Genomic DNA, 25,585 nt, shown 5'->3' on the forward strand with positions numbered 1-25,585 from the left:
GTTGACTCGGTAACTCGAGTGCATAGAGACTCGAATAATATTTTTTTTCAATCTAGTACGAGTTTGACAAATTCACTCGAGTGACTCGAGTAAAAACAGGGCTCGAGTCGCATCACTAGGAGTTCATCTTTCCTCTCATGGGTCTACTGGAAGAGATTTCTTTTGAAATAAGTAGCACCTTTGTACTAGAATTACTGTAATAAATGCTCCTGTATATAATTTTGTGTACATAAATAAATAAATAAATAAAATAGGACATGACCTGCCCCCGTAGCCTGGCATGCGCTTAGTTTGATGATTAATGTTCATCATCAAATAGTTATTCTGTATCAGCTATACTTAGTTAAGATTGAACAGTCAAGTTTTGATTGACGTTTTATTTACCATTTAGTAGGTTCACTGAATCATCGCAGTAACAAAACATTGGATACCATGTGATGTTGATTGTCCTAATGAGTCATATTCATATTATAAAATACTAGAGCTGTTACCCGCGGCTTCGCTCACGGACATTTTTATCATTTTCCAGCAACTATCTTGTATAGTAAATATGTTCCGTGTGGTTCCCGGCAGTGCCGTGTGGTTCCCGGCACCAATACGAAAAAGAATAGGACCACTCCATCTCTTTCCCGTGGATGTCGTAAAAGGCGACTGAGGGATAGGCTTATAAAATTGCGATCCTTTTTTTTAGGCGATGGGCTTGCAACCTGTCACTGTTTGGATCTCAATTCCATCATTAAGCAGAGCAGCTGAATGTGGCCATTCAGTCTTTTCGGGACTGCTGGCTCTGTCTACCCCGCAAGGGATATAGACGTGACTATATGTATGTATGTATAGTAAATAATAGTTTGGGTAAATAAATTATGAAAATATTGAAGAAACTTATTTTCCCACCTAGCTAAATTGATTTGATCGCATGCACCTGAGGTTTTGTGAGGTGTATAGGTCATACCTAGATAGTTAATGAGTAGGTCATACCTATTACTGCTGGCTATCATAAGACATATATTACAATACTTATTAATACAAGTCGCTTTTTATAACAAGATGAGGGAAAACAAGAAATTATAAAAAAAACGGCATAGCATCCATATAAGTATCTATGTAAAATTTCGTTTTCACCAGCGCTAATTTTTTTTGTTGCTATTATAACGCAATAGATAGGTACTAATATTTCGAACCGGTTTGACAAAATTGGGGCGATTTTCTAGGGTATGTGAGACATCGGTGATTGATGATGTAGCTATTTCTATGAAGTGGAACGTACTTATATTGGAAAGAGACAAAGCGCTTGAAGGAGTTCATCTTTTAATTGTGATAGATGATACTTATTATTTATTTCCTTCGCGAATTTAAACCATTATAACTATATTTAGACCCGGTTTCCAGTGGAGAGAAGAGGAGACGAGATAAAAAATCAATGAACATGATATTTCAGTATTTTCAAGACTGTTAGCTCTGTCTACCCCGCAAGGGATATAGAGGCAATTATTTGTTTGTATGTATAACCTATACCAATCAGATTTCGTTATTTCCACATCTCCTCTCCGGTTGAAATAGATTCCTCCCCATGTCTCCTGTCCTCTCCGCTTACGAGGAAACCGGGTCTTACTGTACTCGTATAATTCTGTTACGCAGAAAACTTCGATCTTATTCGACCTAAATGCAGCCTTCTGCTGCTTATGCTAGCTTTGAATGAAAAACGAAAAATCCCGTTAACCTCTATGCGTGCTTTTTTACAAAGACAATTTTTTGGCTCATTGAATTTTATTCGGGTTGCATTATTGTAGATCTTGTGAGTGCAAAGTTATAAAACTACTTCTAGTTGAGGCTTTCATTAAATCGTCCAATTATATTGGAGTGCAATAATACAGTATTTATTTTGTATTTTGTAGTAGGAAAATAATTGTTTATATTATAATAACAACTTTTTTGTATTGGACTGGTTTTCCAATAAAAAATAGAATAGGACCACTCCATCTCTTTCCCATGGATGTCGAAGGGATAGGCTTAGTAACATGGTATTCTCCTTTAACATCGCCTTAAAGGAGAAAAGAAAGAGGCTAGCAACCTGCCTCTATTAGAATGTCAAATCTATCATCATTGTGCTATACAGCTGTACGTTGTTGAATTACCTAGTCTTTTCAAGACTATTGGCTATGTCTTCCCCGCAAGGGATATAGATGTGATTAATGCATGTATTTCTTATTATTATCCATTGAAATAACTGCAAACAGGTAAATTAATGTTTCATTTAGTAGGTTAGGTATAGGCAGTATTTACATTGCTATTTGCCCTGAGCATCTGTTTAGGCAGGGCATCAAGTCCACGGTAATTAGCGCAGTGGCGTCGAAAGAACAAGTACAGTTAGCAAAAATACCGCAATAAAAAAAGTTCTAAATGAACCGACCTGTTGCTATGATTCATCCGATACCCGCCTTGGCCACTCAGTGTGGATAGGTTCGCTGGTCGCCATCGACTCTTGTGTAAATATTTTCAAAGGAATATTGATCCAGAGACGTCGAGTTGATAAAGTTAATCGTTTTTCAACGGCCGCAGTGATGTAATACTGTAAAAGTGTACGTGAAATTTGTGAATATGAAGTATTACTTGAAGAAGGATTATTACAAGATGTTCATGAATTTAAAACGACGATTCAGGTAATTGTGTTGTAATACATTTTAATGTTTACAATAAAAATATAATACCTAAATTCACCTGTCCTTATCCGTTTGCCAATTAATAAAGGTTCACCCGGGTGAGAATGATTTAAGCATTAAGTTGAACTTTAGTGGTTCGAGATAATGCGGCTGAATATTTATAGATACATACAAATTATTGTGGAATATAATTGCAATCGTTTTCTGATTTATGGTTTGTAATTCAACACGACGAGCGTAACGTTGAAATGGGCGTATATGATAGTGTTAGCTTATGTTTTAACAATGTTCTGATATAATTTTGTAAACATAATACTAATCAAGTGTATTGTTTCGCTTTAAGTTTCTTATTATCTGTAGATAAGACTGGGAAGTCAGGAACTGCCAATTTTACTAACCCCAAGTTAACAATGCCACACGTGATAATTTATTGGTTGATATAAGGCATTCATTTTTAAACCCTTGGATTATTATTGTAAATGTTTACTGTTTATATAAAATCAACATATTTCCTAACAGCTTTACAACAAGGAAAATTCCTTAAATCCTACGCTCAACATCATGAGTAATGTAGCGATCTGCAGGCCAATTCTGCTATTTTATTTTTAGCCGAAACGGATCTGAAACGCTTTGATGACAACTTTTGGTATTCTACTAACCATTTTTCAAAACGAAGTCGTAACGCATTGGTTACACAGCCGAAAGGGTTCGGTTGTCGTATTCTGCTAAAGGACACGTAAAGTTCCGTTTGCCGTTCGGCTATTATTGCGTATTCTGATAACTTTTTGACAGTTGGTCCGGCCGAAACACAACGGTTCTGCGTTAGTTGAATTGTCAAAAGTTGCGGTTTTGCATCGGCAGCAAAAGTTTAACTTTTGCGAAATTTTGCGATTATCTTGTGATAAAATTGTAAGGTAGGTAATTCCTTGATTATATTAAATTACCTTTTCGGGTGTTTATTGTTGACTTAAAATTTTTGTTCAGTCAAAATTCATTGTTATTTCATTGGTTACTCATACCTTCTTACATATTATCCTTGCAGAAATAATGAGCTCATATTTAGCTTGGGATATAATGTTGAGAGCGCAGCTTCAGGATATTGCCAGGGCTAGAGACCGTCGTAGAAAAAGTCGCAATTCGGCATCAAGAGGGAAGGCCTTTGATATGACCGACAGGGAATTTTTAAAAACCTACAGGTTATCAAAGACCCTTGCACGTCACCTCATCAACGAATTACGGCCCTTTTTACGCCGGCCTCGCCGCAGTGATGCCATAAGCCCAGAAAATAAGGTAAAAGATTTACCCTTCCATCTACAGTGTGCCCCTTCTATACCAACTTTTAATTAATTCAATTTTAACTTCTAGGTGCTAATAGCATTAGCATTTTTTGCTTCTGGCTCATACCAGACCATAACTGGCCAATGTAGGTCCATGGAGTTTCGCAGCCAACCGTGTCCCGGGCTATTAAAGAGGTGGTAGGGGCCTTAAATATGCCTGATATTTTAAATAAATATATTGTGTTCCCTTTGACTCAAGCTGGCCGGGAACAACTAAAGACCCAGTAAGTATATTGTATTATTCTTAAATATGTATGTAGCTATATCAAATAAATGTTAATTTTGGTGATTTGTTGCAGGTTTTATTCAAAATTCAGTATCCCAGGAGTTGTGGGATGCATAGATGGGACCCATGTTTCAATTATTAAACCCACTCAAAATGAGGAGAGGTATATGAATAGGAAGGGTTATCACTCCTTAAATGTACAAATTGTAAGCATGGTCTCCTTACTCTTAAATATTTGTACTCTTTTAAATGGAGTGTTTATTTTAGTCAACAAAAATTAAAATGATATTTTTATTTCAGATTTGTGATGTGAATCTCAATATAATGAGTGTGGATGCCAGCCACCCTGGCTCAACACACGATAGTGTTATCTGGGGTGAACATCCTTTAAATAATTACTTACAGAGGCAATTGGCCTTGGGTGAAAATTTGTATTTGTTAGGTTTGTATATTTTGTTACAAGTTTATAAATAAATATAAATATATACGGGACAAATTACACAGATTGAGTTAGCCTCGAAGTAAGTTCGAGACTTGTGTTACGAGATACTAACTCAACGATACTATATTTTATAATAAATACTTATATAGATAAACATCCAAGACCCAGGCCAATCAGAGAAAGTTCGTTTCTCATCATGCCCCGGCCGGGATTCGAACCCGGGACCTCCGGTGACGCAGACAAGCGCACTACCGCTGCGCCACAGTGGCCGTCATAAATATAATTTCAAATTTAAATACATATTAATTCATTATTTTATTCATCAGGTGATTCGGGCTATGCTTTAAGACCAAGCATGATGACGCCAATTTTAAATGCTCTACCTGACACGCCTGAAGAGCACTACTACAACCTTCACGTCACAGCTAGAAATACTGTAGAGCGCTGTATTGGAGTTCTAAAAGCGCGTTTTAGGTGGGTATACTTATATTGCTTGTTAAAGTAATTGATGAAATAAAAATACTATTATTTTTGTAAAGTTGTGTAATAACTGTTTTATAATCATTTAGCTATTTTACTTTTTGCCTCTTCTATTATAATCTTTTTTTATCTGAAATCATCTCAAGTCTTATATTCTAAAGTAATTTCAATCAAAAACAATAAAATTATATCTAATATGCATCTTTGAAATCACAGTTAAATTACAAATCAGTCTTTTTACCTGAAGAAATATAAATCAATAACAATAACAATCTTTTACAATAAAACAATTTTAAAATATTCATTATTAGGTACTTTTTGGTACATCTATATCCATTGAAATCACAGTTTTATTACCAAAATCAGTCTTATTTAAAAATCAATAATTTCTTATTAATCTATGTTATATTAACATATGAAAAATATTTCAATTTACTAACTATAAGTATTACTTTTTGATACTTCTATTATTTATATTATGCCATTTTGAAATCACAGTTAAATTACGGATCCTGTATCAATAAATTCTTATCAATTATGTTGCAGATGCCTGTTATCTGCTCGACAACTTCATTACGATCCCATCTCAGCTGCGCGCATAGTGAATGCATGTTGTGTTTTACACAATATAGCAAACAAGGCACGCTTAAATGTCCATCCACTAAACAATGATGAAATAGCAGCTGAACTTGCTGCTAATGTTGATTTGCGCAGGCTTGAAGCAAGGACTGACAGCAACAGGCATCAAATCAATCAGGAACTTTCAGAAGGCAGGGCAGTCCAACAATCGCTCGTGGACCGTCTGTGGGAAGAAAAACACAGACATTGATTAAAAACCTAATTGATACTGTACTCGCCTCACAATAATTTTATTAAATCTTATTATCACCATAATATTTACCTTTCATTACGCCTTCTAGTCACTACTAATGGTCACTCTCATCACTCGAAGAAATTCGAGGACTCTGAAAAAAAAGTTATGATTAAAAAAACCGGCAACATGTTTGATGATATATTATAATTAAAATAAAATCAAAGAATATGTAAAGGCGGTTATACAAAAAAAGATTCTTACTTTTTGAGTATGATGTCCATGCTGTAGTGTAGAGGAGCCTGCAGGATCAAATGTAGACGACACTGCATCTGCTAGCTTATTTATAGCTAGTGCTATTTGCTGCAATGCCTCTACCTTTTTTATTTCTATCTCCATTTGTTTAGTTTGGGCTGCAAGCTTTGCTTCCTCAAGCCTAACAAATGCAGCTCGTGACTCATCCAGGGACTCTTCTACTTGTTGCGCTAAAACAAACATTAAAATAATATTTGATTGGCAGTTTTAAGAAAAATTTTGCTAAATATATATTATAATTGTTACTTACTCAACAAGGACCTATGTCTAGCATGAACTCTAGGCCTGTGTCTAGAACGGCGAGGCCTGGGCTCTGATTCTGTAGGCTCAAGTTGGGGTGCTGAGTCTTGTGGTGTATCATGGTCATCAGTGCCAATCATTTGTATCGAGACAGGAAGATCGGAGATAGAAATTTGCTCAGTCATATCCTGCTCATACCTGTAAAGCAACCCATCCTATATTTTTGTGACCTCTTTTGTGCCACAGCTTTGCTAACTAGTCAACAAAAAGCATCACATGCAACTGAAATTGGCTTTGGTTCAATTGGTAATAATGAAGCACTAACATATATAATCTATAATAGTTTAATCACTCACTCAATTTCAATGTCGCTCATATAACTTGACAACTCTTGGGGTTGTTGAGGGTGGGATGCTTCATCAGGAGTGTTCTACAGTGAAAATCAAAACATGAAAAAATTAACTGTTAAACTAACATAACAAACCAACATTTATTGTATACATAAAATGAAATTACCTGAGACAAAAAAGGATTTTGTTGAACACCCTGCAATGGAGTGACAACATCTCGTCCCAATATTGTGGCCACTCTATCCTCAATAGGGCTCAAAGAAATATCTATTGCTGGTCCTCCTCCAGTCCCACCCACACTTTGGCGTATGGTACGTAATTTCGATTTCACTCTACCTTTGAAATCATTCCAGTACTGAAACAATTATGTAAAAAATATTTTTTTATTGGCTAGGTAAGAAATCATTATTACAATTTTTTATGTATTGTGTTACTAGCATTATCGTGAACCCACAGGAACAATTCTCATGGCCGGAATGAAGGGTATCCTATATCCTTCTTCATACCCCAGACTATGTCTATGCAAAATTTCATCCAAGATAGGTTCAGTGGTTTAAGCGTGAAGGCTGGACAAACAAAAACACTTTCGCATTTCTTATATTAGAGAGGATTAATTTTAAATGAAATAAAAATATAACTACACACCCACCCTTAAATGGATAGTTTTTGGTGAAGTTATTTCTAAGTACTTAAGGTACTTACACGGCTCCATTCCTTGGGTTTTCTATATGTGCCCTCAGCATTACAAATCGTGGCACACTCATTCCACAGGCGAGAAGCAAGCGCCCGTGCCTCTTTACTATGTACACGACCAAGTGCCAAATCTTTATGGCGATCCATGAACTCCACCAACAGCTCCAACTGCCTCACAGAAGTTATTCTTCTGCTACGGCCAGCTTGTGCTGACGAGTTTTGTGACATTTTATCTACGAACGAAATTTAATATGAAGTTTACGAGAAAATTTTACAAAATAAAATTCATAGTTCTATTATTTGCCGGTTTATGTGGTGGTGGCCTATAGCACAAACCTCTTTGAGATCCGTCTCAGCAGTAGAACGTATTTATTTCGTGTTGTGTCTAACTATAACTTATAATAATAATAAAAAACTTACTTTGTTAAAAATTTTCGTTTGCCGCTTCGTGAATTCAAAACAAACCACTTGTTTGTCAATGTCAACTTCGAACTAAGCGTTACCTTTTTAAACACTGAGCAAAATACTCATACAGCCAAAAATCTTGGAAATTTATAACAAAAGCAGCAATGTACGCGCAACTGTTTCTTTTTTGAGTTGCAACACCGTAAGCCTTCCTTAAGCGGCTTTATGACCAATCGTTTCTGTTTTATATGCGCTTCAGCTATCAACGTAAAGTTACTGGAATACCGTTTGACATTACAAACGCAACTGTAACCAAAACGAAACGCAGCCGACCTGTTTCGGTTAACAAATAGCAGAATTGGCCTGCTGGACTGACCCGCTACGGGTGCGTTGGTTGGTGATAATACATATAATAGATGTTCAAGAAACACCTTTTTCGTAGACTTATAAATAGTGTGTGATATACAAATAAATAAAGGATATGTCTATCTACATATATAATAGAGCAGCATCTGATATACATATTAGGGTGGGTCAAAAAAATTTTTTTTAAGTTATTAATTTCTAATAGCGTAAATATGTTGAAGTTAGATGTCGTTATAAACCCTTTAAAATATTATTGAAATATTTTAAGTGAAACAGCCCGCGCAAAGCCATTGAAGTTTTGAAAAAAAAAAGTTCAAGTACCCACTTTTATACCTTTCTAGCGACCCGCCCCGGCTTCGCACGGGTGCAAAATTCGGAAAAAATATACATAAAACCCTTCCTCTTGAATCACTCTACCTGTTACAAAAAACCGCATCAAAATCCGTTGCGTAATTTTAAAGATTTAAGCATACAGACAAACAGACTAAAATAGCGACTTTGTTTTATACTATGTAGTGAAGATACTCGTTTGACGACAGGTATAGTGTAATATTTTAATAAGTATTCATTGAAATAGAAGTTATTTTGTTTTATAAACTGTGTTGTTTGTTAAAAAAAGATTATTTAAGGTAATTACAATTAAGTACATTCACAAGTTTAATGTATCAAAGTGGCTAATTACTTGTGAAACTGTAAATTATAAAAATTTTGTATTAGAACTTGGAAGTTACATTTTTCCACAATGTCAAATAATAGACAATTATACAAGTGCCCTATATTTGGAACTATAGAAGATTTGAAAGAAAATGTATTACCAACATACCAGGATGTCATGCAGAAATTGTAACCCAGAAAGTAGAAAGAGTGTGACAAAAGGCATCAATTCCTGTAATATTGCATACAAGAGTCATTCAGGTTCTGAAATCTTATCATTCCAATTGCAAAAATATTAAATCATTGAAAAGGTTTTCAATTGAGAAAAAAACTGAGTTCTTGCAGCAAAGCGAAATTTTATTTGATTATATGGATGGTAAGTTGCTGGATAAGTGTGAAACGCGGCTGTAGTTGAATTTTGAGTCAATAACAGGTCATTTACAAACGCTAAAACCGGATGACTTAAGCACAGGCCAAACCGTTGGTTGACTAAGGCAAACTGGATCTTGCGTCTTTATATTTCTACGCCAATACCATCAACTAATTTGATTATTTTGGCTCAATATATTGTTAAAGTATATTTTATGGTTTAGTCCCAGATAAAGACTCACACATCTCGCAAAGACAGATCACGGCAACTTTGGAAACTGATTGAAAGTTCGCGATTTTTATCAAGTGCCTTAAAGGCAGTCATAGCTCCTGCTATTCAGCGAAACGCATATTTTGCACACCCTGAAAATTTACTATTGGCGATGTTAACAGATGGAGAAAGGCATGTAAGAGAACTTGCAGCTAAAAGATTTCTAAAAGCGCGTAATTCACCTACAGCAGGAAAACTGCCACGAACCTTTGGAGTGCCGAAACTTAATTTTGATGCTAAATGATACATAGATTTAATAAACTGACAAGAATCCAACTTTGATCCACCTATTCTAAGAAATCAAACGAATGACGAACTTATTCCAATAATAGAGAAATAAGATGACGAAAGGATGTTGTTTATTAGGGTGTTTTGCCATACATAGGCGGTTGAAAGAAGTGTAAAGATAGTGACTGAAGCTGCAATGTCGGCATGTGATAAAAAAACAAGAGACAACATAATTCATGCAAAACTCCCTTCAAGGAAAGTTATGCCGAAATTCGATAGTAAGCAGGATTTTTTGTATAAAAATAAATAATTTTTTTTTCTTAATTTTTATCTGTAATTTTTTAAGTTTTTTTGTTTCTAACGTTAATATGTGTCTTTATCTAAATATTTGTTATGTTTAAATAGTATTTTAAGTAATTTCTAATTAAGAACTACGACATTTGTTTATAGGTGTTTTTTTTCTAAAATGTATAATTTTGAAGCGCATGCGCGGGCTGAAGATTTATGATTAATTATCCGTTTTTTAGCTAAAACTACTGTTTTTTATATACTACAACATAAAATTACTATGAGAATTTGATTCATAAACTTTTATTTTTTTCCATACTAGAGTGACCCACCCTAATACATATATCTGTTTTCATTTTTTTCATCACAAGAAATCTCGAATTTGATCATTAATTTGATACGAGTATCTAATTGTTGTTTTGTTTATATGCAAATTCTGACATCATCTTTATATTTTTTGACTTACGGTCTGTAAGTAAAAAATAAAAACGAGGTATTTATCCAGTGAAGCGTTCCATTAACGGTTAACATTAACAGGGTCATCAAACCGATTGATATTAACGCTACCTTTATTATGAGAAAGACTCAAATAACAATTTTATCCTCGCAAGTGCGTTTTTTATTATTGTTCACTTCCTTGGACCATTTCTAATATCTTATCACGTATTTTCATATCTTATCGTTGTATTCGTAAAATTATCACGGCTACTTTCAATTAGTGCATAATTTTGTTCTTCATATGTTGTGTTGTGTTTGACGACGGTTTATTGATGCGCTATCTGGAACCTGTTCCTTCGGTGTTGTCCCATGAGTCATAACTTCTCGCCCGGCTTAGTGTTATTCGAATACCCATCAGGGAAGAATGTTTCTCTTTAGTGAACTGTTTGTGTATTTAAAGTTTCGATAATGAGCGATAACGACAGAAAAATCAGTTGTTGCGGTGACGCCTTTGATGTTTTCAAATCAGATTTAAGATTTAACATTCGCAGAAGTTGGGTAAAAACGAAGAAGCTTAAAGCGGTTGTGTTTGATGTTGATAGGTAAGTTTTTTTTTAAATTACGAGTATCATGTCATAATTATGTCGGTCTAATGAAGGTCATCAAAGATAATGATTTCAAGAAAAAAAGGTAGTATTATTTACGGTAGCAATATTCAATACAATCGAGAAAAAGAGTTTTACTCGTATTTCATTTTAACAACTGAGAGTAATTTATATCACAAAATGTTCCAGCAGGTAAGTCTTTTATTAGTGTCTTGATTTTTTCAAATTATTCTTAATTTAAAAACATCACTGTAACGAAAGATAATTTATATCGCCCTAATGCCGCCAAAGTTTAGGAGTGTATGTACATATGTACTTTGCAAATATCGATTCGGTAACGGAAATTTGCAAAACTTTACCAAAGCGATTTTCTCGGAACGGCGGCCCCTCCTTTAGTATGCTCGATTTCCGCTCCGAAGGCCTCACTGACCATAAAAAGTGACCAAATCTAATGAACTTTTGGATTTTAAAGTATTTTAGATTGGGATGATAGTTTATTGCACGGTTTGTGGTTTTGTAACGCTTTGATGATCAAAATGATTGGGTGTTATTATTTTTGCCAGGTAAACGATCTCAGTTTTGTTTATCTTTCTTCGATCTAGCGATCTGCGTTTTAGATTTTGGTGAACAGCGATTTCTTTATATTCGTAAAAATATTGAACAAAAAGAACGACTGCAATACGATTAATAAAAACACAAACGTACATAAATTTACGTCTATATCCCTTGATCAAATTAAGAACGTCCTGGCAAAGGGCCAGGTCAGGAGTACCCGAAACCGCCGAGCTTACACGAAGGGAGTTATGAATGTGGATGAAGCGAAAAAAGTATGCTGAGATCGTGGCAAGTGGAAAGATGTAGTCTCTGCCTACCCCTCCGCGAAAAAGACGTGATTTCATGTATGTATGACCTCACTGACCATAATATCATATCCCTTGCAGGATAGACAAAGCCTACAGTCTTGATAAGACTGAAAGGCCACGTTCAGCTGGGCTTAATAAGAGTTTAGAGCAAAAATATCTCACGTATTTATTATAACAAACTTAAGCCCTTACAGGTTTTATGCGGAAGTTGTTACTGACTCTGACCTAAATTGTTTTTATCAGACTGACATTGATCTCTATAGTTATCTACTGACTTATTATTTAATTACGAAGGAAATAGCATAGATAGATTTACTTACTTGTTCCAAAAATAGTTGGTATTTGTGGCGGTGTAAATTAAAATAGAGAAAGTGTTGATCTACGTACTTGCATATGAATAAAAATTCATCTAAGTAAATACATACGTATAATCACGTCTTCATCCCTTACGAGGTAGATAGAGGCAACAGTCTCGCAAAGACTGATAGGCCACGTTCAGCTGTGTGCCATCTGATATTTACCTTTATTACATTTTAAAACAAAAATAAATGTAAGGTTCTACTTAAATAAAATATGGCTATAGCCTATGACTAATGTTATTTCGGGTTTTGTTGCGTCAGTTGTTTGACACTGTTCCCGTAATGTGATGTGACAAACGTTGATCAGTTATGTGATTTTATTGTAGTACGAGTGACGTCATTCATGTGTACTCATTGTCAGGTCATTGGCCTTTGGAATCGTGTCAAGGCTGGACAATTAGAGCAAGTTATTTAAGTTTATGATAATGATGATAGATTAGAGAGTGAATTTGAAAGTGCTAACGAGAATATAAAATTTCTATGAATATGTTCTGATGTCCCAAATATGTAATAATATATTATTTTAAATCAGGATTCTGAATATTTAAGGAGTTTCGTTTGGTCTATGTTGAGGCAATCAAAGATTACACTTATAAGAATGCTTCAGTTAATCTACTGAAACACGATGAAATCATGAATTATTTGGACAGGTGTAACTGAATCAATATGCCTTGGATCATACCGATTATTTTCAAACATTCACTCGCGGCAGTCGTGGCCGAGCGGTTAAGGCGTCTGACTAGAAATCAGATTCCCTCTGGGAGCGTAGGTTCGAATCCTACCGACTGCGAATTTTTTTGTTGACAGTTTTTTCTTATTGTTACAGCTTGCGACGAGGCGCTGGCGTCAACGTTCAAGACGACAATGGCTATACACCTCTCCATCATGCCTGTTTACACGGTCGCAAGTAAGATATATTTAATTGTAATTGCTTTAGTATGCTGATAAGCGGCCAAATCAGTGAAAACAATGTCGGAAAGAGACGGCAGTGCAAGTGCAACTAGAAATAAAGTAAAACTAACTTAAAGAATAAACTGAACTTGCTCTTTTGGGTTCTTTATTTCTTGTAAGGGTAAGTTGCTACCTATTCTTTATAGTATGAATAATTCAAAGCATTATTGGCGTAAATACTACCGGAAAAAAATATAGATTTTTTATTTTTACCTTATTCTTCCTGTGCTTTTTATAATAGCAAAGATACTTTCACATAATTTCTTCAAAACTAGCAGGCGTGTGTGTTCTTAACTTTTGGGCGTAACTTCCAAAGGTAACACCAGCTTTAAAACGAGAACAATAACTGCATACCCGTAAATTAAAGGAAGGCTCAGGTTTAGAGTCGATGCAAGCATGACAACCAGGTTGTGAAATGTGGACTACCCAATGTAGAACCATGATCATAGGTGTACCTCTAGCTCTTTTCCAAGAAGTGAGAACGCGAGCGAAACTAACACCAGGGTTATGTGATGATGGAAGGGAAATCACGTTCATCACAATTTTTATATACGTGGTAGCCAGAGCCTACAGCCAATAGTCTCCATAAGACACATTTTTGATCCAAAAATTCCTTTATAGAGAGATAGTCCGCTTGTTACTTGCCGCTGACGCGTCACCATGCGTGGTAGACAAGAAGGGTGCTACGCCCCTCCACCTGGCCGCGTTCAAGGGCGATTCCGATGTGGTGGCAATGCTCCTCGCTCATAACAACCCCCCCGTCAATATTGACCAGCTGGTAAGTTGGAATTGTTTAAGTTATTTGTAAAAAAACTTTGTTATTATCTAAAGAATTTAACAGTTAAGATATTAACTTTGATTATAAGCATATAATCTTATGATGCGAAGATCTTATTAGTTAAAATCAATGATTATTTATCACTATACTAATTCCTATGTTTCTCATACGAGGTAAACATCGTTTATTTACTATTTCATCATTTGGATCCCAACAGACATCCGACCACGAGACAGCCCTGCTCATAGCGGCCCACTTTGGCTATGTGGACGTGGTGGCGCAGCTCATGGCTAAAGGAGCTGACGTCACCATCGAGAACAACAACGGGGAGAGCGCCCTGGACCTCGCAGCACAGTATGGAAGGTAAGACTATCCCACCACTACATCAGACCACGAGGGAGCCCTGCTGGTAACAGTCCGTGGCGGTTAGGTGGCTGTGGTGGCAGCTCACGGCCAAAGGTGCTGACGTCACAATAGAAAAAAAATATGGCTGGACTTGGCAGCACAGAATAGAAGATAAGACTATCTACGAATACGGCTCTGCGAATCTTCTGGTTATCCTCGCCGAATGTGCTGCTAAAGCGTTTGCGTTTGCTCTAACAGCGCATCCTTTTTTGATTCCTTCAAAATCTCTTTAGTGTCCCTTTAGTTCTGCATTACTCACTTCCAATTCTAGATAGGCTGACGATACATATTATCGTGTAGCTCATCTGATGACTGTTATATCTTCTACTAGTTTTTGCTCGCGAAGATTTTCAGAGTGGAAAGTAACCTGTGTGAACTGAAGGTCTAAATCTCTTGGCCAAAGAAGCTTACGTCACTATCGAGAACAACTAATGTAGAGCCAGGTTTTATTCGGTGTGAACATCAAAGACTTTGTGCCAAATTGTACATATATCATCATCAATGCGATGGAACGACAAGGTAAAGGCTTCTTTTAATACTCCTCTACGAGTACACCAGCACGGTAGTTAAATGCGAGGAGTGGCGAGTGATTGTAAAGTCACTTAAATAAATAGCTATAGGAAGAGGATCAAGTAGAAGGCACAGAACAGACTAAGCGGGAATAAAATATCATAATTTGACTTTCATCAATTTCAAAATTACACCTCTTTTCCGAATTTGTAGGCAGGGTAGAGTAACTTAAATACTTTACATTCATGATCGAAATCAACTTGTTTGCTAATATCGCCAATGACAAGTTTCCACATTGCCTAAAGTTCTACATTAGTTAGTACCTACTATTTACATGCGCGTAATCAGCTAAGTTTCATAAACTAAACCTTTATGAACTGCAAGAAAACTAAGCTCATTGCGGGAGCGACTTAAATTTAAGTAAGTTCGCGTCAGATCGTAAGTTACGTCGTAAGGCGGCTAACTTGAATCAAGTATTCTCGAAGTTTGTAAGTTAACGTAGCGGGTCGGTCAGGTGTATTTTATGCCTCTACTAGTTTATTTGACATCTTATTTGGCAAGCTAACAAAAGTGGCCCCTACCACTGCCAGAAAACGAGTAGAAATTTAAAATCGAGCGAGTACGGGATTCTGATGCAGCTTTATTTTGATCATTGTGATTCCACTATTGACATACTGGTAAATCAAAGGAGAATAGTGTTATGTATCTCATATATTCGTGATGTATCTAACTTTCACTGAAATTTGAGGTCCGCTTTCCTGGAAGGAGCATAATTTGAACTGAGTTCTATTCAGATAAATACACAAAACACTGCCAATGAATTAAGTTACACCCTAATTTTGTCACCAGGTTGGAGACAGTTCAACACCTACTAAGAGTGAGGCCGGAGCTGGTAGACCAATACTATATACCGGACGACAAACAATGGATTTTCACCTCCACGCCGCTACACAGGGCGAGCAAGCATGGTCGCAAGTGAGTATATCCTACTAATATTATAAATGCGAAGGTTTGTGAGTATGTCAGTGTGGATGTTTGTAACTCTTTCACGCAAAAACTACTGGACCGATTACGATGAAATTTGGTATGTAGGTAGCTGAAGACCCAGAATAACATATAGGCTACTTTTTATCCCGGGGTTCCCGCGGCATTGATTCTGAGCGGACGAAATCGCGGGCGGCCTCTAGTACTAAATAATACTTGATAAAATGTCGAAAAATATGTCCAAAAAGAACAAGCTTTCAACAATTAAATAAAGCGTATTTCTTCATCAGGGCGGCACCTGTGTCCCTTATTATTTTATGGTAATGTAAGGCGTACATAGTCTGCGGCAATCGCCTCGTATTCATATTCATCCGTTCGTTATAACGCACCAATAGGCGTTATGCGTATTTACGTTGGCGTTGTAGCATTCCGTCGATGGTCGAAGGCGAAATTGGGGTGGATGTGGCATTTTATTCGGAAGAAGAATAAGTTTTGTGGTCGACGAGTGGTACCCTGGTACAAAGACTCCCTCGTAAATTAAAAAAAAAGGAATCTCTTTACTTATTTTTTATAACAAGTAAGGTTCCCAAAACGGAAGCTCTTTGTATTTATTCATCTAGTCATAAGAGCTCAATTATGAATATTTTTTGTGTATAACCTTTCTGTACGATTAAACTTTTTCTGTTCTTCTGTCTTTGTCTGTTGTTTCGTCAAATTCGATTCGTACTTGACCTGTTATGCTTTTTAATTTTGACAACCAATAAGCCAATACATTCAATAAGGATTAAAGATTTTATATAAAATCATACGTCGGCTTTGGTCTTCGTGCGTTAAAATAGTCACGTAAAAGCTTAATCATAGGAATACTAGTCAAAAACTTCGTTAAATCATGTAAAAAAATTAATAATTTTGTCAAAAATATCTTAATGTCACATCCGTCACATTTGTAGATTGTTAATATCCGTATTCCGCGCAATAATTTTCCGCGCGCATTGTCGAAGGGGTAAATTGGCAACATGCGGAGGTGCCTTGTGCTCGTTGAGTTGTGGTTGCAAAATATAAGAGGAATCGTTTAGTGAAGTCAATATAATACGCATGTAAAACAAAAGTTAAATAAATTATATTATCCTTGTCTTTGGAGTTAAGCCTTTCTTTTGAGTACATTCCCAAGCAATGACTTAATATTTTAATGGTGCTTCTCACGTTAGGAAATCAATACAGAACGGTTATGAATGCCTTGATTGAAATAAACAATGAGTTATATTTTGCTAGTAGTGCTTATTAATAATTCCTTATTGATACAGCAGTACTTAAACCGTTCTAAGTTTAAGCGATGGGATTTAGATACTGTCTCAATAAGGTTTGTCGAATCCACGAGATCAGCTTTGTATATGCTCGTACGGTTTAGCTAAAATCGTGTACGGTTTAGCTAAAATCATTGCTTAAGCAATATTTTTATTTTCTAAAGGCTGTTGATTAAAAACAATTTTCGTTTGTAACTTGGCCCACACCTTGATTGTCTGTCTTGTTACGATGTCGTTATAATATTGAGCAAATTGAGGCCAGTTACAGCACAGATTTGTTGCATTGTGGTGAATCAACTAAAGGATTTTAAAGGAAATGCTCTTGGACATGCCCTTATTTATATTTTCGTTTTGCAAAGATCGTTAGACGGCGAACGATAGAAAGATGGATGAACAGTGTATGTACTGTTTTAATGAAGACGAGGCCTTGCATTTTTGGGGCGGCTAACCCCCGTTAACTTACGTAATTTTAGTGTTTGATTTTTATATTCTTACTGGAAATTTATGATGTTTCATTCCGCCTCATGGTTAGAAAAATGAGGTCAAATGTGGCTCAAGAAAGCTTAAGTAATGTCTATTATTGCGATAGTAACCAGATAGGCAACACTCTCAATTTATTGACATGCTTTTTAATATTTGTCATATTTTATACATTAGCTACATGTGACCACTGCTTGTTTGTTGTATAACTGTTTGTTTTCCATCCTTGTCCCCATAAACAAGTTAAATAAAGAAATATATTGACACAGTACAGAGGTTTGTTAGGCTATGTTCGTTCATGAATATGAATGTATTTGTAATTGAAACCATTGTCTAGACTTTTTCTGATGCAGAGCTCCCGTTATTCAGTATATTCACGTCATGAAAAATAGACTCTTAAAGAAACTTCTTTTTGTTACGCATTGCTATCGGTATTTTAAATACTGTCAAGATTTTTTTCCGCAAGGGTTGTACTTTTTATGATCATGATTTTTCCATAGGGAGGTGGTAGCCGCCCTAATAAAGGCCGGTGTAGACCCCAACATTCGCACGGCGAACGGAACCGCACTTCACGAGGCCGTATGCTTCGGGAAACATTCAGTTGTTCGCGTGTTGTTAGACAACGGCGCGAATATTGACGCGAGGGATTCCCAGGGGAAGACCGTGTACGATCTTCTGGCTGACTATTCCGAGGAAGCGACGAGAAGGGTGCGAAGGGCTCTCAAAGGTTAGTATGACCATATCTCAGCTTTCGTTTTCACCGATAACGTCTCTTTGGACAACATTTAGAAGTTCGCGTGTTAGACAACGACGCGAACATTGATGCGAGGGATTCTTAAGAGTTCTATCTGAGAGTGAAATGATAATGTGCGCCATAGTGTTAAAGTTTGTAATCTTTGTCGTCTCTGAGTATGGAGAAGTTATATTTTTTTCTTTGTAGTAACCATAATAGAACTCCTGATTTTGACTATTAACTTATAAGGTTTGTATTAAATTTCACGAGAAATAATAGTAGTTCTTTGGCGACTACGAGTACTCTACTGTTCTCTGTTTTTTGCCGACGGTAGAAATCTAATCCTATCTTCAGATAACAGTAAAGAGAGAGGTTAATTTTTTTAAGCTCATCACTAGTTAATGAGACAAGGATTAAATTTTAAACTAAAAGGAGAGAGAGAAACAGATTTCATTGTTTAGGTACAAATCTAGTGAGTTAATGCTCTTATTGTCACCTAGATTACGAGAGCCGTCGCCACCAGCGCAGTGTGTACGAGAGCGATGACGATCTCTTACCGCCCTTCCCCGTGCCCGGCCCCGACCACAGCCCCACCGGCTACCACCATAGCAATATTATGTGAGTTATGGCTTCGGCCACGTGGCCAAAATAATGCCTTAGGTTGATTTCAGAGTTATGCTTCCGAATTGTTATTCTAGAGTTAGATTGTAGGTAGTTGCCGCGTTTCGTAGTAACGCTGTTTGAGACTTTCGTCGGCGTCACTCTGAAGTCAATCTACATGGGATAAATTTAATGCCTTTTACAAAAATATTTACCGCAGTTTCTGAGGGTGTTTTATTAAGGCTATGTATATGTGATCACGATTCATGAGTGGGAAAGTCTGGCGATTAAACTTGGAGCAACTGTCTATTTAGTTGTTTAAAAAATTAAAAGAAAATTATTGCTTTCGCTATGGTCCTACTAGAACCTTCTTTATGACAAAGTAAATATAATTTAAAAGTATAATAATTTTCTTCATATTGCCAGATTATTTTAATTTGAGAATAAATCTAGTAGATCTAAAGCGAACCAATAGTAATGAAGAGCATGGACAACTTACCCTAGCTGTCATTGTGTAATGGGGGTTCTTTTGTCTCATCTGCCTGTTCCTATTTGTTCTTAATGTTGACTTGCAGATAATGACATCATAAAGTTCACCTGTTTTACTTTAACATTGAATAAGTGTCAAGTGAATTAGGGGTCACATTTCCATGCTTCGCCATTATTATTAACTTACCATAGTAAAACTATATTTTAAGAAAACTTAGCCCTGCACTTCTAATTCTCAAGTTTGGTTGACATTTGTAACAATATATAATTATTTAAGTTTTTTTTTATGTCAAACACTCAACGTCTTCATTTCTTTTATTTAAATTTCATTTTGGCTTTTTAACATACTAACACTCAAAGCATCCCTTTAATGTTCGACGACCGTTGGATTGTAAAGGCACGGTTTAGTAGACGGCTTGCGGTGTCTAAACGCCCGCCAAGTGGGGCGCGGCAAAGGAACTCTCGTGCAAATTACTGCAAAGATTCTCCCGTGCACAGACCCTAAACATTCGGTTTTAATTGGAGAGCGTCTCATTTACGACACATGCCGTGTCTCCTTTGAACTCTGATTGCTATCTTGAAATGCTCTTTTCATGTTTTGTTTATACGCTGTTTTTAGGGAGTATAGTATAACGATCGCTGCCTACCTAATTTGAACGTCAAATAATATGCAGTGAAGTTTGAAGGCGTTAAACTTCAATTATTATCTACGACTGGGTTACAATTTATCTTTTATATTCAAATGTATTATCAAAGATTTATTATACCAGAGAAAAATGTAATTATGCTGTAATTGAATTTAATACATTTATTAAAAAAGGAAAACCGTTTCTCGTTCATAAAAACGCATCTTGGCCGTTTTCTGTGACCGACGCGAACAAAAACTTTCAATTCTGCGATGTCATTAAATTTTTCCATGCATTTGAGTTTGTTTAGAATGGCTACGAATTTTTTCAACGAGATAAAGATGCCGCCTTTTACAGACAAAATGTCGTCTTCTACTGCTCTGAATAAAATAAAAGACTATATCTTAGACTTAATAATATTATAACATCTGACTGCCTGAGTTTAAAGGCACCTTATTTAAAAGTGAAGAAGTAGTTTGCAGCATATTTTAGACAAAAGTATGTACCACTTAGCTGATAATATAATGACAACATATGAATACGTAACGTAATGATTGCGTATGGTTAATTTAAATTTACAGGTATAATGAAAATAACGGAATGCTTTCTGCTAAAAATGATGCTATCGTTACTAACAATATTGCGCCTGATGAAGTATATAGCAATATAGAAGTTCTAATGCCACCATCAAGTATAAAAAATTGGGTACCAGATTTAAATCCATCTAGTGCTGAAAACTATGATGATAATATATACGCAAATGAGGAAATATTCCAAAATATTTATGTGAATGTTAATTTGTCTCCGAAACAGTCAATTACCTCAGAACTTACTAAAAAAGAATTTATAAATGAATTACAAGAGGCATTGAAGAAACCAAAAACATTGCCCAAACCGAAACTAAAAGAATCTCGCGAAAATTTACCAGATGATGAAAAAGTTAAGCTAACTCAATGCGGCATCGTAATTGAAACTACAATAAATAATGAAGATCAATATTTGAACACCGATGTTAGTAATGACTTTGTTAATCAAGATGATGATGAATATTTATCTAAGAAAGGTGGTAATAATGATGAATATTCAGGTAAAAGTAATAAATGTTCAGACTTAGTTCAAAGAAATGATAATTTTCCAATGGAGCCTAATGATAATGAATATTTATCTATGGAAGGTAAAGATGATAAATATTTGTGTATGAATATCAAAGATGAACCGTTTCGAAAAAGAATGGCGTCTGAAGTTCTACCAAAAATTAATAGACCTGACTACTTAAATAAATTTGGTAATTTGTCCGATGTGTATGTTAGTATGGAAACAAATGCCGACAGAAGAACTGTCCCTAATTCAACACGACCTACTATCAAGAGTATTCATTTTAGGGGTGACAGTGGTTGCATTTTTGAAGATAAGGACTATTGGTATATTTATCAATTAAATCCTCATGCGACGGGCGAATCTCCATTTACTAAGATAAAAGAAAAACCAGAGTCGGTGACCTGTTTTTGTCATGAAATTTATACTGAATCCAAAACTTGTGTAGATGGAAACGAAAGTCAGTTTTTTAGTTGTGAAGATCTGTACGTTGATGTGAATAATGATAACAAAGTTATTATTCAAAATGACCCACTGAATGTAGTCCAAGGTTTTGTTTATAAAGATTTTAATGATCAAATAACTGAAATTTCCGAATCATCAAAGAAATCAACAACATATGTGTGGAAAAAGAAATTAAGTCAATTTAAATCATTGGTGTTTGATTGGCAATGATATTTAAAATATTAACAAAAAGGTGGTGGTATTAGACTTAATATCGGTTATGTAACTAAACATTGAATTATTTTTAAATGTGTATTATGATTTATTATATTTTATTTGCTTTATGTTGCTTTGTTTTCAGGAAAGCCCCAGAGACCCAGAAAAATATTAACTTAAACAAAAGCTTAATATCTCCATCTTCATCTTCTCTAACAAAGAATCATCCTCAAAGTTTTGTTAAAAAACTTGCTTCGAAGTGCTTGGGTCTAAAGGCTAAATTTAATTCGGCACCTAACATTTCTAACAATTCTGGTCATGAATCAGTTGTCGATGTAAAAAATAAAGGTACTGAACATAAAACTTCAAATACTTTGTTAATTGGCAACAGCAAGTTCTTCAATAAAATCCTTTTGAAAAAAGAAGAGTCAGGAGAAATAAATTGTAACGACGAATTCGACACAATATCACTGGATAGAATTAGTACACTTAATCGTGACTCTGTTGTTAACAAAAGCAATCGCAGTTGCCCTGGTTTTAAAACATCTTTACCAAATATAAGCGAAAATAACGAATTGAGCGATTCTCAAGATTCAGTACATGAAATTGCAGATGATTTTGTAGTAGTTAAGGCAACCAGTTCTCCAAATACGTCGAACATGTTAAATGTTAGTAGCCGGGATGCAAATTTAATTTTTGAACCAAGAGATAATAGGATGTCAGTTTCATCAAATCATTCATCGGAATCGGCACATTTTACAAATGAATGTTATGAATCATTTGAATTTACTAATTCTATTAACAAGAATCCCACAAATATTCCTCAACCACCTCCAAGGCCGAGTGCAGTAATACCTAAATTTCAAAATGAAAATAAAATTTATGAAAATGTTACTATTGATCCAAAAAAAAATTATCCAGTGCCTGCCGTCCGAACTCACTTGCCTTCTAAAAAAACACAAGAACCAGAAAAGCCAACATTGTATGAGAACATTTCCTTGGCGCATGAAAAAAAAACGCCACAACCCCCTAAAAGAATTATTGTTGCGTTGCCAGTACAATCAAATGTTACAGATACTTCTTTACGTAGCAATAGTAGATCATCAAGTACATCCACTGATTCAGATTCTTTTATAGACGAATCTAATCTAGAGGATATATTGTTATCAGAGAAGTCTAAATCGTTTCGTCGTAGCAAGGATTTAGAAATATATGCATGCAAAAATGAAGCTGTAGTGAGAACACTATCAAATGCGTCTGACATGACAGATATAACAGACGCGAGTGCAATAGAAAATGTTGATTGTAGTGAAGACGTAGAGAAATCAATGTATTTACCAATGACAGGTACGCTTCCTACAAAAAAGAAAGAAATTTTAGATAAAAAACATATTTTCAGACACAAAACCTTTACTAATATTGAAATAGATAGAAATTCTTACAAAGCACCAGAATTTCCCAAATGGAATAATGATTTTCTGAAGGAAACTTTAGCTTCTTATCATATAAGAGGTACAGGTCACTGCATCTATAAAGCACCAACGGTGCAAGAATTTTTTAATATCTTCAATAGAGATACTCTTCGTAAACCAAGTAAAACACCTGATGACAATATCGATTCCTTTGAGACAGCCATATGTTTTTGTAAGCCAAAGCTTAATAAAAATCACAATAGTGCTGAAGACTTATTAGACGTTTGTCCTCTAGAGGAACACGATCAGGTGAATATAGATTTTAGCGCATTAAGCAATGTACAAGAAATGAATAGAACTTCATTTCGATGTTTCTGTGATTCTAAAACATGCACATTTCATTCGGATAAACGAGATTCTGGCAATCTCATAGTAAAATTTTCGGCAATCAAGAAAAGTATTTCTACGCCAGATATAACTTTAGGTATTTATTCTTCACTTCGGCGAAGCGGTCTTATTAAAAATAAGTCAGTGCCATCGAATTTAGAAGAACCTTATGCTGTTGTCAATTTAGCAGACATTATAGCAAGAAATAATTCAGTTGAGAAAGTAAATAAAAGCCCCATATACACTCCAATGTTCCCACATACTACTTTGTCATCTACGTCTTCCAGTCGTCTTTATTCGATAAAAGATATAGCAGATGTTATATCATTAAGTGATACTTCTACATCGACAACTGCTCCTGACCCTTCTGCTTCTGATACTACTTTACATAAATCGGGCTCGGAATACGCTGGTCATTGGTCGTTACAAACGTGCGATTCAAACGTCACGATCAAATCTGACGCGACGTTTGTAACATGTTTCGGGGATTCATCAGATGATTCTGACGATACGTTGCATTCCGACGAAGACGTCTCGGACGCGGAAACTGTTAAATCTGACGTGAGCACCACTAAACGTCCTTGGGTTCATAGTAACTCGTTCAATTTTGGTCATAAAGGTCCGAAATTTGAGCAGAATGTTATAACTGAAGAGATGGGTTCATTGAATGATTCTAGTTCATCTAAAGTCGAGAGTGGTATAAGTGTGAAGGGGTCCGAGAGTTCTTTTTCGGATTGTGATGATGGTATTCCGAGGGTCGATGGTGATGTGTCGCTTGGTGCTTCGCTTGAGCGGGGTTCGGGGGTGGTCGCGGGTGTTCGCAGCGGGTCGGGGCGGCGGCGGTGGGACGAGGCGGAAGGCACGAGCGAGGGAGACGCTCTCAGCATCTCGAGCGCAGCCTCCAGTTGCGCGCCACTCCATCTCGCGCATCATCACGAGTACAATAAAGTTTCGGTGAGTGATTTAATGATCAATGATATTCTAGTTACAGTCAAGTCACGCAAAAGTCCACACATAATCTTACAACAATTTTCGTCCAAAAATGTACTACTGTAATGTTGTATATGGAATTTTAAAGTCGACCTGGCCTTGTGTCTTTGTCTTTACTTATATTGCAGTTATGGTTGAGCGGCTACAAATAGAGTATCAACCTGGGTTCTAAGATGTAGTAAGGTTGCATGACAGATTAACAACAGGAGTTCATTTTAGTTGGAATTAGTTTTGATGATTGGACTACGTTCAAAATTTAAAATTGAGATTGGAAAACGTAGGTCTAAAGATCAGTAGGACCAAAACGGAACATACGTTTCTCGACTTTTGCGGTTCTTCAAATTTCTTCTTAATTGCTTTAAGTGGTTTGACGTAAAGGATAGTATGAGTAGGAAGGGAGTGACCACTGAGATGGCAAGTGACAAAAGTAATTGTAAAAAAACTGCTGTTCCGACCCCACGTAAAAAGTGGGAAAAGGTAACGTCAAAGAAGAAGACATAATTACAAACATAATCGCGTCTATGTTCTTGTGGGGTAGACAGAGTCAACAGTCTTGAAAAGACTGGTATGCCACGTTCAACTTTATGGCTTAGTGATAAAATTGAAATTCAAATAGTAACAGGTTGCTAGTCCAACGCCTAAAAGAAGAATGCCAAGTAAACCTATCTTTTAGTCGCTTTTTACGACATCCGTGGGAACGAGATGGAGAGGTCCTTTTTTATTGGTCCCGGGAACCACACGACACATTGTCACATAGGTACCTATTGGAAAGCAGTGGTTA

General features: G+C 35.9%; 2 protein-coding genes, 1 non-coding gene and 1 pseudogene across 5 annotated transcripts in view; 3 read left to right on the top strand and 1 right to left on the bottom strand.

The window, feature by feature from the left end:
- Positions 1 to 25,585, top strand: part of LOC106140771 (uncharacterized) — a 41,584-nt gene that overhangs the window by 7,095 nt on the left and 8,904 nt on the right. Inside the window, exons 1-8 of one of the 3 annotated variants that reach the window (XM_060950305.1) lie at positions 2,584 to 2,660; positions 13,227 to 13,307; positions 13,973 to 14,129; positions 14,347 to 14,492; positions 15,894 to 16,019; positions 18,313 to 18,539; positions 19,046 to 19,163; positions 22,161 to 24,768. In XM_060950305.1, coding sequence (XP_060806288.1) covers positions 2,599 to 2,660; positions 13,227 to 13,307; positions 13,973 to 14,129; positions 14,347 to 14,492; positions 15,894 to 16,019; positions 18,313 to 18,539; positions 19,046 to 19,163; positions 22,161 to 24,768 — 3,525 coding nt within the window. In that variant the 5' untranslated portion in view covers positions 2,584 to 2,598. Of the gene's footprint in view, positions 1 to 2,583; positions 2,661 to 10,845; positions 11,176 to 13,226; positions 13,308 to 13,972; positions 14,130 to 14,346; positions 14,493 to 15,893; positions 16,020 to 18,312; positions 18,540 to 19,045; positions 19,164 to 22,160; positions 24,769 to 25,585 lie in introns of those variants that run through there. The other 2 variants (XM_060950303.1, XM_060950304.1) reach the window with 2 other exon arrangements.
- Positions 3,278 to 6,072, top strand: LOC132903050 (putative nuclease HARBI1; annotated as a pseudogene).
- On the bottom strand, positions 6,059 to 6,741 carry LOC132903051 (uncharacterized). The gene is made up of 3 exons (XM_060950307.1): positions 6,522 to 6,741; positions 6,221 to 6,441; positions 6,059 to 6,110 (listed from the first exon to the last, which is right to left on the bottom strand). The coding sequence occupies exons 1-3, from the start codon at positions 6,694 to 6,696 to the stop codon at positions 6,072 to 6,074; spliced, it is 435 nt and encodes a 144-aa protein (XP_060806290.1). The 5' UTR covers positions 6,697 to 6,741; the 3' UTR covers positions 6,059 to 6,071.
- Positions 13,109 to 13,190, top strand: Trnas-aga (transfer RNA serine (anticodon AGA)). Its single transcript has one exon. It is a non-coding gene; the product is annotated as a tRNA-Ser (tRNA).

Source organism: Amyelois transitella, chromosome 21 (assembly GCF_032362555.1).
Source record: "Amyelois transitella isolate CPQ chromosome 21, ilAmyTran1.1, whole genome shotgun sequence".
In the NCBI taxonomy this organism is placed as follows: Eukaryota; Metazoa; Arthropoda; class Insecta; order Lepidoptera; family Pyralidae; genus Amyelois; species Amyelois transitella.